Source organism: Micromesistius poutassou (assembly GCF_964030765.1).
Source record: "Micromesistius poutassou genome assembly, chromosome: 19".
NCBI lineage: Eukaryota > Metazoa > Chordata > Actinopteri > Gadiformes > Gadidae > Micromesistius > Micromesistius poutassou.
The window spans coordinates 9,287,771-9,300,936 of NC_140289.1; the positions used below are offsets into that span (position 1 = coordinate 9,287,771).

Below are 13,166 nucleotides of genomic sequence, written 5' to 3' on the forward strand. Positions count from 1 at the left end.
CCGCACGGCACTTCGACACAGTCCCCCCTGACACACACAGACCCCCACACAAACCAGTTGACGGCGAGAGGGGTTTCCAGACTGGTGTAGTTCTGCATGCGGTGTTGTGTGCATGCATGCATGCACGCGTGCGTGGTAGTGGCGATGCAGACCCGGGGCGGCGGCAGTGTGTGAGCAGGGTTTAAGGGCACTGGTGGACGTACCGGAGCTGGTCTTGCTCTAGTGGTCTGGAGGTCAGAGTGAGGAAGCGGGCGGGCCGCACTGTCTTGCGTACCTGAGGCGGTGAGTAGGCGGGTTTCTCCAGGGGAGCGGCTGAATGGTGGGATTCTTCCGCTTGTTTTTAAACTGTTGAGATGTTTGAAAGCTTCTGTGTGTGTGGGTTTGTGTGGGTTTGTTTGTGTGTGTGTGAGCGTGTGTGCAGTTCTCTTTCGCTTTACCACATCGCTAAGGAATTTGGCGAGGATGACGCAAACGTGTTGACTGCGGGGTGTAAGTTTGGTAGTTATGGTCAGGGTGTTTTTCGCTGTCACTGTCGCCACTAATGACAGCCTTTCAGCGATTTGATTTCTGCTGTCACTTTTCCTTCCTGTGATCTCTTCTCTTGTATTTTTTTTTTGTTGCGTTGGTTGCTCTACCATTGCATCCCAATCGTCTACAAAGTACTATTTATCGCCGAACATCATTCATTTTCTACATCTTTCGTTTGACCTCAGTCTTTAAATCACTTTCACTCGCAGTCATTTCAATGGATGGTGTTCCTCAGGGCTCTGTCTCGGAGCCTCTAAGTCATTGTCCACCATCTCTCCACTCTCCCCACTCCAGCTCTTTGAGTCAGTTTTACTGCCGTTCCCAGTCTTTCACGCATGGCGGAGGAGACACAACCAGCGACACAGTGGCGCCCGTCTGTTGTCCTCTCCTCCTCCTCTATTTATCTTCTCCCCTTCTCACCATTGTGCTGCTGCCCTGTAGCCAGGGCAGCCGTAAACAATAATAATAATCGTAATGGGAGATTACATTATGGGGTTCTTTGTTTCACGCGGTCTCCTCGTGTGGTCACCGTCTCCCATAATAATACCGGGAGGTGACTTCATAGGAGACGACTTCACCACCGCGGCTCCCCTCTCTGCAGGGTAATGGTCACGATCCGGTCCAAGAGCCAGTCGGACTACACCAGACTCCCTGGACCCCGGTACCGCCATTAACCATGGAGTCTGGCTCCTCTCCTTCCTCTCTCTCTCTCTCTCGTCTTTCAATGCGGCTATTAATATTAATATCATTATGTTTTGAGCACTTTTTACGGGCTGGTGCACTCGGGTGCAGAACAGAAGGGAGTTGTCATGCAGTGGGTTGAAGGTGGCAGGGGAGGGAGGAAGGTAGAATCCACTCCGGGGGTGTTGTGTGGTTGCAGAGGGGAGTGCCGCAGACCATGCCGGTGGCAGCCAAAAGCAGATGATTGGTTGACCTCATGCCATGGGCCGCTCTCTCTGCCGAGGAAGGGGAAAGCGTTGAGTAAGCTCCCCTTCATCGATGCGGTTCAGGAGTGGGACAACGAGTTGATTGGTAGGTCAATTCCTGTTCCTGCCTGATGACGGACGGACACACACACACACACACACACACACACACACACACGTTTGATTGGTGCCTCACTTAAAGGAGCTAGCTGTAGCGATGTGGGTTGTGGACTTGATGTTTGTGGTTGGGGAGCAGTTAGTATGCTGGGCTTGTGCTCTGCTGCCTCTAGCAGTCAGGGAGCTGGAAGCTACAAGCCTGTGTGCTCTAAATCAAAGGAGGGGAGGATTTAGTGTGTGTGTGTGATTGGATGTGTGTGTGTGTGTGTGTGAGCGATTCGATGTGTGTGTGTGTGTGTGAGCGATTCGATGTGTGTGTGTGTGTACGTGAGACAATCTGCCCGAGTTTGCGAGCGGTGTGCTGGACCTTGGCGAGGGGTCCTGCCATGCGGAAAAACCAAAGCCTGCGTTGCCCTGGAAACCAGAGACTGAGTGGGGGGCGGGGGGGGGGGGGGGTGGAGAAACAGAAATGACGATGACTTGTTTGGGTTCCACAGTTCCGACTCATGCCACCGCCGTCCTCAGCGGGGCTGCCAGGACCCAACTCATCATTACGCTCATCATTATCACATGACAACGTCTGTCTGTCTGTGTGTGTGTGTGTGTGTGTGTGTGTGTGTGTGTGTGTGTGTGTGTGTGTGTGTGTGTGTGTGTGTGTGTGTGTGTGTGTGTGTGTGTGTGTGTGTGTGTGTGTGTGTGTGTGTGTGTGTTTGAACATCACTCTTTCCACTCCACCGCAGCTCCTCTGAGGGAGAGGGACATAGAGATTGAAAGGGAGAGAGAACAAATGGTGTTCCATCATTCCCCACTATTAAAAGCGGTTGTCAAACGCGGTGCGCCGTAGATTCACCCCGCGGCGCAGCCCACTCACGACCTAGGCCGAAAGAGTCCATCATGTCGGCCAGTTTGTTGCTGTGTTTTTGTTCTCATTATTGTCATCACAGCGTGTGTCTTTGCCCGTCATTTTGTCCCCTCACTAACCCGCGACTCGCTGCCTCAAAACAAGCCTCCATCCACCCACCATCCACCCACCCATCCCTTCCACCGTCACTCTAACATCGTCATACCACTTTCACTTTCTGTTTGAGCAACCTACTACGATGCTGTTTGGTGATGCTTGCTTTTGACCAGAAAGATAATTGCAAATTAATCTGGAAATCTGTTAATCAGTGTTTTAAATGTGCAACGTCCATGTTTTGAACATTGCTGTTTTGATCATTCCTTTTTTTGTAGGTTGTTTTGGCATCCTACTGCGTAATAGTGTATATAATTCCACAATTCCAATCACTTTATTCATTATATATACTACGCTACATGCTAAGCATGGCTAGGCTATGATTGTAACCGCGGCCCGTCTCTCTCTCTCTCTCTCTCTCTCTCTCTCTCTCTCTCTCTCTCTCTCTCTCTCTCTCTCTCTCTCTCTCTCTCTCTCTCTCTCTCTCTCTCCTTCTCCCTGTCTCTTCCTATCTCTCTCGGCCAGTCTCGTGAGCAGTCGGACGACGAGCAGTCGGAGGACTCGGTGAAGTTCAAGCGGCTCCACAAACTGGTCAACTCCACGCGCCGCGTCCGCAAGAAGCTCATCAAGGTGGACGAGGGCAAGAGGCGCGACTCTGAAGGTCAGCCACCTCACTCAGTCTTCTTGTCCGTCGGTCCGTCTACAGCAACAGGTTCCTGACGCACACCCAGTACCTTCCTGCAGCCTGTTAATGTTTCGTTCATTTCTTTTTTGCCCTTTTAGATTCTCTGAGTCTGGAGGCGTCGCCCACGTGCGTGGACAACGCCGCCCTGTACACGGGGGTCCTGAAGAAGCCCCCGCTGCCCCAGGACGCCTCCCTGGCCTCCCTGGCCCAGGACCAGCTGTCCCTGGACGGGGACACGGACAGCCTGACCACCTCGCCGTCCTCCAGCAGCCTGGACACCTGGTCGGGACACAAGCTGGTCAAGACCTTCAGCAAGTCCTCCAGCGCCCACGGCCTCATCCGGCCCCCCAAGCGCGGCCCCGCGTCGGCGGCGGCGACACCCGCCGCGCCGGGCCCCGGGGGCTCCATCGCGGCGGTGGTGGGCAGCGGCTCCTCCGTGTCGGAGCTGGACGGCTGCGGCCTGGACGAGGAGGGCAAGCTGCTGGCCCGCTCCTCCACCGACGGGGAGATGCGGAAGGCGCTGAGCTCCATCTCCCACGGGGTAAGTAACCACGGCAACGTCAACCAGAGCCTCTACGCCTTCTACGGCCTCACCAAGCCCCGCCCCAAGCCCCACAGCCAGTCCCGCCTCCTGCTCTCGCTGGACGCCGACGGCCACCTGGGCAGCCCCGCCAAGCACCTCACGGTGGGGCGCCACCACCACCACCACCACCACCACCACGGCGGCGGCGGCAGCTGGACCCACCGCAAACCCGACCCCAACTACGCCTACTCCACCAAGCACCTGCTGTACCAGCGCTCGCGCCACGCCAAGCCGCCCGCCTCGCCGCTGACGGCCGCGCCCGCCTCCCCGGCCTTCTGCGGCGGGGCCAAGGCCAAGGGCGGCGGCGGCGGAGGCGGCGGCGGCGGAGGGAGCTGCGGGACCTGGGGCTTCCCCTCCCGGCGGCTGCGGGGCCGCACGGCGGTCAGCGAGCTGAACATCACGTACGTGGTGGAGCGCAGCCTGTACGGCCACCTCAACTGGGCGCAGCTGGTGCGGCCCGTCACGCTCAGTCGCACCGAGCGCCGCTGCCTGCTGGAGGAAGACCGCGAGGCGGACAGGAAGTGGGCGGCCAGTGTAGACCGCTGCACCAAGCGCGTGCTCTTGCGCATCCAGCAGAAGTCTGTGAGTTTAGCTGTCGGGGTCGGAAAGGGGTCGAGGCTGGGGGGGGGCTGAAGTAGACCCGGCCTCCCCCCCCCCCCTCCGCCCATCGTCATGTCGGCCGTGATGGTGAGGGGGTATCGGCGTTCTTAAGAGTTGCAGAATAGCTCAACAGCCAGCCTGGTCTTGAATGGAAGGGGATGTCCTACTGTTGGGGAGGAGGGGTTATTCGCATTTGGAAGACAAGTTTTAGGGCCATTCATTGTTATATCCGTTATATTGAAGATGGCTTTCCCTCGAAACCTGAGCCTATACGGACTTAACTCTATATGATGATGTGTTTGAAAGGTTAGTCCTAGTTCCTGAGGACACGGATAAACACCTGGGTGTCCTGACGCGCGTTTCCCAGAGTATTAAAGACATTAAGTCTTCATTTTACACTGATACATTCGACACGTATTGAATTCATATCCTAGAGCTAAATTTGTAGATCCCATTACAGCACACAATGTATGGGTGAACTAGGGGCGGAGAAGCATGTCGTAAAAGCTAGTTCGCTATTATGCCATTCTAATAGTGTTGCTGTATTGACCTCAGCATGCTGCAACACGTTGAGAAGTATCAACTAGTGAGGAGTTAGTTAGTTGGGGACACATTCAAACACATTCACATTTAAACTGTGAATGTGTAAACAAGGTAACATAGACATACATTGTTATAGTGGACATACATTGTTATAGTGGAGCTATTCTGCAGCTTTAAGGAAGCCTGACCCCCCCCCCCCCCCCCTCTAAATCTGTGGTGGTGAACTCGCCGGATCACCCTCATTCAACCGTATTTTGGAATCAACCATTTTTTGAGTTGCGTTGATGCTTTTGTGAGAATTTTTTTCGTGTGCCTGTTTTTTTTGTAGTTGCTAGTATCTCTAGTTTTTTCCTTTATCGTCGAATTCTCGATTTTGGTTGTTCTTGTACTTCCCCCGGATGCATGGCCATTCCATTGACCATCCCCTTCATCCTCAAGAGTATTATTTTTGTTTTGGGACATTTCTACAGAACGCCGTCTCTCATCTGACGCACCGTGGTGTTTTCACTTCGACCTCATCTGTGATGGAACACGGACAGTAAATACGAATGACCCTCAGACCGTGATCGTGGATTTAAATGGGCTGCCTGCGTTCTTAAATGGAAAATCACTCCACAAAACACAGCCCTGTTTAATTTCTTTGGTTGGACATGGCACACCTGCAATGGCCTGGCTGTGGGTGTAAAGCTGCACCCCTTTGTTTACCGCCTCCATCTTCAGCTTCCATCCCATCGAGTGAAGGGATCTTTCACAGGTTTTCTACATGAATCTGAGGAATCACCCAAGATGCCTGTGTCTCCCCACACTCAACACCCCAGCCACACTGTAGTCATTAGTACGCTGCTATTCATCCTGAAGGGTTGGCCCAATCACCCGTTAAACAGCAAATCATTACAAAACGATTAACTCTGCCACATGACAACATGACACATGGTAACCGCGCAGCGAGTCATCCCATGTTGGCGTTGAGTACTCGGCACCTCTTGATAGTCGTGCATCATGCTCAACGCTGGTTTGGATTGTCCAGAAAGCACACTCCATCATCGACATTTCCACGCAGTCAACAAAGTGGATTACTTTGTATTACATCTCACTTGGCCATCCACGCTGCCAAGTGAGCTCATAGCACCTTGTCCTATACAAATCCTGCCCCCGCCCTGACTCCACCACCAACACCATGTATACCCATAAGCATAAATCCAAACCGCTTCCAGCGTCATGTCAAAGCATGAGTCATGTTTCTGCATCCCGCTCGGTGGGCCAGGGGGGTGGGCAGTGGGAGTGGGGTTGGATGCGATGCCTGCGTTGGTCTCCCCAGCTAAACCACTTTCTTGTTCTCCCCCATCCCATCCTCTCCCCAACCCCACCCCTTTCCTCTTTTTCCTCCAATCCCTTCTACCCCACCAGAGGACCTGTAGTTTCGGGGGATTCGACCTGTCCAACCGATCGCTCCATGTGGTCAGTGCGGGCTCTGAGGCCAACGTGAGTACAAAACAAGCGCTCCTCTACAATTCTCTCCAAGTTGATGAAAAACCCAAACAATTTCTAGTATCGAGTAGTCCCTGACCAAGACACCTCACCCTAACTGCTCCCGATGAGCGGGCGGTCGCCTTGCGTGGCTGACACCGCTGTATGTGTGTGAATGTGTGTATGAATGGGTGAACGTGAGTTTATTTTTAATTGTTACTATTTCTTAAGCTCTTTGAGTGGCCACAGGTCTGAAAAGCATTTTATTAGTGCAGTTTACCATTATAAAAAAACTGCACTAATATTCTCACCTTCATCTCTTCTTCCTCCTCCTCCTCCTCTCTACAGAACAAAGAACAGGAGGCCATCTATCGGGAGGTGGTCAAGTCCCCCACCACGTCCCGCATCTCGCTGGGCAGGAAGGTCAAGTCGGTGAAGGAGACCATGAGGAAGCGCATGTCCAAGAAGTACAGCAACTCCCTCTCTGAGCAGGTTGGACCACACACCAACGCACACACAAATCCCTGAATTGTTAATTTGTTGTAAATTTGAAGTGTCTTTTTGGGAGTAGACTTAGAGAATTATTGTGTGTGTCAGAACAAATGTGAGAACAAAAATCAAAACCGACCGCATGTTGACACCAACAATGGTTGCTGGGTCCGTGTTCCAAGTGTGTGTGTGTGTGTGTGTGTGTGTGCAGGCACTTTGCAGCCTGTTAGAGGATGGATGGATGGGTGGGTGGATTCGTTAGTGTTTGTGTTGGTTACAGGAGGGAAAACATCAGGGCATGCACATACGAAGGAGTTCTGTGTGTAGTCACACACACACACACACACACACACACACACACACACACACACACACACACACACACACACACACACACACACACACACACACACACACACACACACACACACACGCACACTCTCTAACATTTGTTTCTCAGCTGTCCTTGCTTTGGACTTGCAGTGGAGTTTAGGGTGGGGTGTGTTGAGCGCTGAGGTCATGAAGTGATGCAAGTCCCCCGAGACGTACCTAATTGATGTTTAAAGCGTGTGTGGGTGTGTGTGCATGCATGGCTGAGCATCCACATCGGTTTGGTACAGTGAGGGTAGTGGAGCCTGCGCTGGGGTCTCACTCTGAAGAGGGCTTAACCCGTACAGAGTAGCCCCTTCACAGTGAGACGGCAGCTGTCCGTTGCGGTGGTCCTCCTCAGGCCCTGACCCAGATACTGCAGTGTGAGTCATGGAGCTGTTGCTCGGAGAGGAAGAAAAAGAGAACCAGTGTGAACTTCCACGTCACTCTGTGGCCCCCGCTGACGAGGATCATTAACACGGACAACAGTGGCCCCTGGTGGGGGACGATCGAACTGCAAGGAGGAGGGAGACGTCCATGGTTTATGTCATAAAAGTCAGGTTTAATAAATGTATATCCATACTGACAGATTTTTCTTTTTTGGATTTTCACCCCAATCTTCCTCCCCACCCTCGCTCCTCCTATCTGTCCTCCTACTCTCCACCCCCCAACCCGTTCCCGTGCTCCAGTCCAGTCCGGACGGGGCCCCCGGCTCCCCCCAGTCCTCCCAGCCGGACACCGACTCCCTGGAGAAGCCCAAGCTGAAGGCGGGCGGCTCGGTGGAGAGCCTCCGCAGCTCGCTCAGCGGCCAGAGCTCCATGAGTAAGACCACACTCTGTTTGGTTTTTAAATCCCATTTGAATGAAGAACACAACCACCGCCATGTGAACGCTGACCCAAATACTCACAGAGCAACATTGGTTAGAAAATAATGTGTGTGAAGATTAAATATTCGATTCTGAGAGAGAAGAAAATCCCAGCAGATGTTACGGCAGGATCCCGAACATAATTGACCACTCCCTGATATCCAGTTTGAATTGGAAATGCATCATAATAATTATGGAAAGAACATTGTTTCATTGTTTCAAGTGTTTTGAAGTGTTATGCTAGTTGATCTGAGCAGTATACGGCGACAGAACACCAGGTGGCACTCTTATCCTAAAAAAATAATAATAAAGCCCTGGCAACAGACTGTGTGCAGGCCGCAAAAACTGTGCTGAGTCTGACTTCCTGTTGGAGTATATTTTGGAACGAGAGAGAGACATCCGGCCACTTAATCAGGGTATTTCCAGTCCGGGTCTGGAGCTGAAGACATCTCAGAGAGACACATGAATGAATGAGATGAAATGGCGCCGCACATAGACCGCAGGGCAGAGAAGAATGTAAACAGATATTGAATTTGAACACAGGAGGAAGTCAACATCTCAAAACCACCTCGGCACATCCCCATTATATAACAAAATGGGTTTTACAGTAGAGTTTTGTAGAATTGGGCTTCCTTCAGTCAAAAACAACGACATGAAACATAAACAGTGATATCGTGCTGTGTGTTTCCGTGCAGGCGGCCAGACGGTCAGCACCACCGACTCGTCCGCCAGCAACCGGGAGAGCGTCAAGTCGGAGGACGGGGACGACGAGGAGCCCCCCTACAAGGGCCCCTTCTGCGGGCGCGCCCGTGTGCACACAGACTTCACCCCCAGCCCCTACGACTCGGACTCCCTCAAACTCAAGGTACGAAGAAGGACAAACGCTTAATAAAACGACGCACTTCCCCGTGCCTCATCGCTGTCTTGATCGCATCACGCCCCGGGTTGATATGTTGAAGCATGCACAGGTGTAGAGCCACGCCACATGATTTCAAGTACGAAGTGACTGTGGATTAAAAACCCGTCCAGCTAGAGTTCAACCAACCCAGGGGGTTTGAATCTGTGACGAAAAAAAGGCGAGGAAATAAAAAAAAACTTAAGTGGTGGTTGCAGTTGCAGTTGTTTTTTCGTTTTAAACAACATTGCAACATTTTGAATACAGGGGAATGTGAGAATCTATCCACCATTATTTCTTCTGAGTATCTGAGGTCTATGCATTTCCGAAACAGCCTTATTCAAATCCCCTGACTGCTCCTCTCCGACAAATGATCACATTCGAGACAATCAATGGGGAACACAAAGTACCGGCGTACTTCCCGCCTGTGTCGGCGGTTCCCTGCCGTGGCTCACTGTTGTGGTGGTGGTGGTCTGCCCCCCCCCGTGCAGCGCGGCGACGTCATCGACGTCATCAGCAAGCCGCCCATGGGCACCTGGATGGGCCTGCTGAACAACAAGGTGGGCACCTTCAAGTTCATCTACGTGGACGTGCTGAGCGAGGAGGAGGAGAAGAAGCCCAAGAGGCCCGTGAGGAGGAGGAGGAAGGGCCGGCCGCCCAAGCCCACCTCCGTGGAGGAGCTGCTGGACCGCATCAACCTCAAGGTAGGTGGAGCCTGGAGCCTGGTCTACACTAGGGCTGTCAAAATTGCTCAAAAATGACATTTGAATATTCCCTCTAAAAAAACCACATATATTCGAACTATTCGAATATCTATATTTGCGCATTATGTCAATAACAGGACAAACTAATACAACGAGACATAACTACTTGTATAGGTAGTTTATTTAAGTTTAACCATATTTGACAACATATCACCTACACAAAAATAAGTAAATGAACTAATGGCCAAGACCACAGACCTCGCTCTCGCTCGCTCACTCACTCTTTTTCTCTCTCTCTCTCTCGCTCCCCCTCACTCTCTCTGAGCACACTGGTTTAAATAAACAACAACAATAAACAAATGCTGAGTGCTGATCAAGAGTTTTGTGCAAGCAATTTAAGGTCCCGACTCTTGTCCCAAATATGGCCCGCTTCATTGAGCAAACAAATATAACATTAACTGAAGTGCAGTGCGCCCACTCGCAAAGCAGACGGCTGCTTTGATTAATTTTCTGATTAATTTTCACCTTTGAATGTATTCAAATATATATTCGAATTCAGAATATTCGTTGACAGCCCTAGTCTACACGGGCTGGGAGACACTGCTGGTCCGTTGGGTTATCTTGTAGACCAAACATCTCGGCTACCTTACATCCTTGGTTTGAGTTAAAGAGGAACGTATAGTGTTTGGAAGTCGACAACGTGCATTGGTAAAGCATCAATCACATTATAATTGTATGTAACACAGTTGGAAAAGGTAAATGGAAAAGGTAAATGTATGTATAAATGGGGTAAACTGGGATTAGGGACCATGCAAGTAAAATGCATTTGAATGGACTTGACTCAACAAAAAAACGATGGAATATATTGAAAGATTAGATATTTTTTGACTCTTCAGAGGTTGTTTTGTGGATACACACCCACACATTTCGACCCCCCCCCCCCCACCCCCACCAAAACAAGTGACTGCATCTTTTAAATGCAACCATCACCTAGCCTAGCTCTTCATAACCCTTTACCACTGCAGAGATAATGAGGCTAAACAACCATGATTCATTACTCACCCACATGCAAATCTGTGGTTCTAATCCCAAGCCTTGGGCCTTGCGGGCCCTCGGCCTGGATGATTAAAGGCCCCCAGCGGTCTGCTACACCCTCAGTGTGACAAGGCTGAGCCGCAGAGCTAGCGTGGGCGTTGGGTATGGAACCATCCCCTACTGAGGGACTCCAGTCCACCCCGGAGGCACTCCCACACTCCCCCAAGTGTAAGCTTTGCTTCAGAGTGCTAATTCAATGCTAAATCCACCCAGAGGGAAGGCCCTGCCTGTACAAGTTTCTTCTGTAGCCGTTACGTTAATCTAAAACGTTTCTCTTTTCTAGGAGCCACTTCCTGAGCTCTACGTCAGTGTGGAAAAATGCTACAATAAACTATTCCAAACATGTTTTGCTGTGCAAAACAGCTATAAATTAAAACAATCAAACTAATATTTTGCCTTCACAGCCACACGGTATTCAGTAATTGACTTATTTTTCCTCCGCATGGCTTTGACTCCAGCGATGATCACACCATGTGTGGCTTATCTTGGCATGTGCAGACATTTTTGACTCATTTCGGCGATGTGGTTCTTATTCCCCTTGTTTTGGAACACACTGCGATGTGATTGGCCGTCCCGCTGGCCCAAAAACAATAAGAGGGTGCGTGGGACAAAGAGTCAAATGCCTTTTGTGTTTGTGTGCACGTTGGCGGCCCTTTGTTCGGTTTCTTTCCCCAAACGAAAGCGAGGGGAGAGGCGTGCTCGTTCTCCTTGGAACAACAGTGTTTGCCGACTTGTAATTGATGGCCGTGTGTGTGTGTGTGTGTGTGTGTGTGCTTCTAAACTGCAGGGGTGATATGAGGCTACTCTCTCTCTCTCCCTCTCCCGCCCCTGTCTGTGCCTATTCCAAACCAGATAAGACAGGTTTTAATGATAGTATCAGACAGTGAACGCAACGACTAAAACCGACCCAAAGGCACCGTGAGATATTTATACACCCATAACCTTGTTTTGTTTTTGCTGTGTACTTACTAATTTGGAGACACAACCACGGTGGGGGAGACATCTCTGTGTCGTGCGGGTGTGTCCCTTCTTCTTTTATGTTGACGACGCCTTTGATAGCCCCCGGCTGCCCCCACCCACCCCCCCTCACACTCTTAGCTTCCATCATTATGTCTTGCTTCTATTTTGAGTCCCCATTTTTTTGTTTGTTGTTGTTGTGGTCCCACCCAACATGAAACGACCCCGATCAAAGTTGACTCCCCTCCGCCGCCCTCACGTCTTTGATCTGGGAGCCTAGCCTCCTCTGATTTTCAGACTTTTTTTGCTTATTTTTGGAGGAAGGGGGTGTTGGTTGTCAGCAGAGCAGAAATTAGGAAGTCCAAGTCTGTTGGCTGTGAAGTAAAGTCCTGTGAGGTTGACGTGGACCGGACCCAAACACCACCGGCCCCGTTTGAGGACTAGCTTGGTTTAGAAGACGACAGAATTCTATATAGTTGTGAACCCCGCTGATGTGAAACTGGGGTACATGGGAGCACCACTGTAATTGAACCATCTAATGATGGGGGGCCTAATGAAATATTTGTATAGTGCGTCTTTCTTCAAAAAACATTATTTTACATTCTAAGTAAGTTGCATAGCATGATTGAATCAAAGTGGAACTTAAACCCCCCAAAATCCAAACTTAATTCAAATACAAAAAATACAAACACTCAAAAAAAGCCAACTTTTGTATTTCAACTTAACATATATATCCTTTATCTGTAGGTGAATGCGTCACAAACAAACACATGTATTATGTTGTGCGTGAGAATCACAGAAAGAAGTCCTATTAGTTCAAACAGTCGTTGTGGCTCATTCTGCTGCCTGGCGTCTCCCCCAGGAGCACATGCCCACCTTCTTGTTCAACGGCTACGAGGACCTGGACACCTTCAAGCTGCTGGAGGAGGAGGACCTGGACGAGCTCAACATCCTGGACGCCCAGCACCGCGCCGTGCTGCTCACCGCCGTGGAGCTGCTGCAGGAGTACGACAGTGAGTGCACCCCGCCGACCGGCCACCCACTCTCTGTCCCGGTCTGTCTCAGTCTATGTCTCTCTCGCACTCTTGTCTTTCTCTCTTTCTGTCTGTCTCCCTCTCTCACTCGCCCTCGGTCTCTCTCTCGCCCTCTGTCTCTCTCTCTCTCTCTCACTCGCCCTCTGTCTCTCTCTCTCTCTCACCCTCTGTCTCTCTCTCTCTCTCACTCGCCCTCTGTCTCGCTCTCTCACTCGCCCTCTGTCTCGCTCTCTCTCTCGCCCTGTCTCTCTCTCTCTCACTCGCCCTCTGTCTCTCTCTCACTCACCCTCTTTCTCTCTCTCTCTCTCATTCGCCCTCTGTTTCGCTCTCTCACTCGCCCTCTGTCTCTCTCT

General features: G+C 51.1%; 1 protein-coding gene across 3 annotated transcripts in view; it reads left to right on the forward strand.

The window, feature by feature from the left end:
• Positions 1-13,166, forward strand: part of LOC311363916 (SAM and SH3 domain-containing protein 1-like) — a 52,521-nt gene that overhangs the window by 29,831 nt on the left and 9,524 nt on the right. For 2 of the 3 annotated variants that reach the window (XM_084483904.1, XM_084483906.1), the window contains 8 exons: positions 3,052-3,187; positions 3,310-3,752; positions 6,345-6,419; positions 6,753-6,896; positions 7,952-8,084; positions 8,824-8,993; positions 9,515-9,727; positions 12,642-12,792. In XM_084483904.1, the coding sequence (XP_084340030.1) occupies positions 3,052-3,187; positions 3,310-3,752; positions 6,345-6,419; positions 6,753-6,896; positions 7,952-8,084; positions 8,824-8,993; positions 9,515-9,727; positions 12,642-12,792 (1,465 nt within the window). The remainder of the gene's footprint in view (positions 1-3,051; positions 3,188-3,309; positions 3,753-6,344; positions 6,420-6,752; positions 6,897-7,951; positions 8,085-8,823; positions 8,994-9,514; positions 9,728-12,641; positions 12,793-13,166) is intronic. The other variant, XM_084483905.1, reaches the window with a different exon arrangement.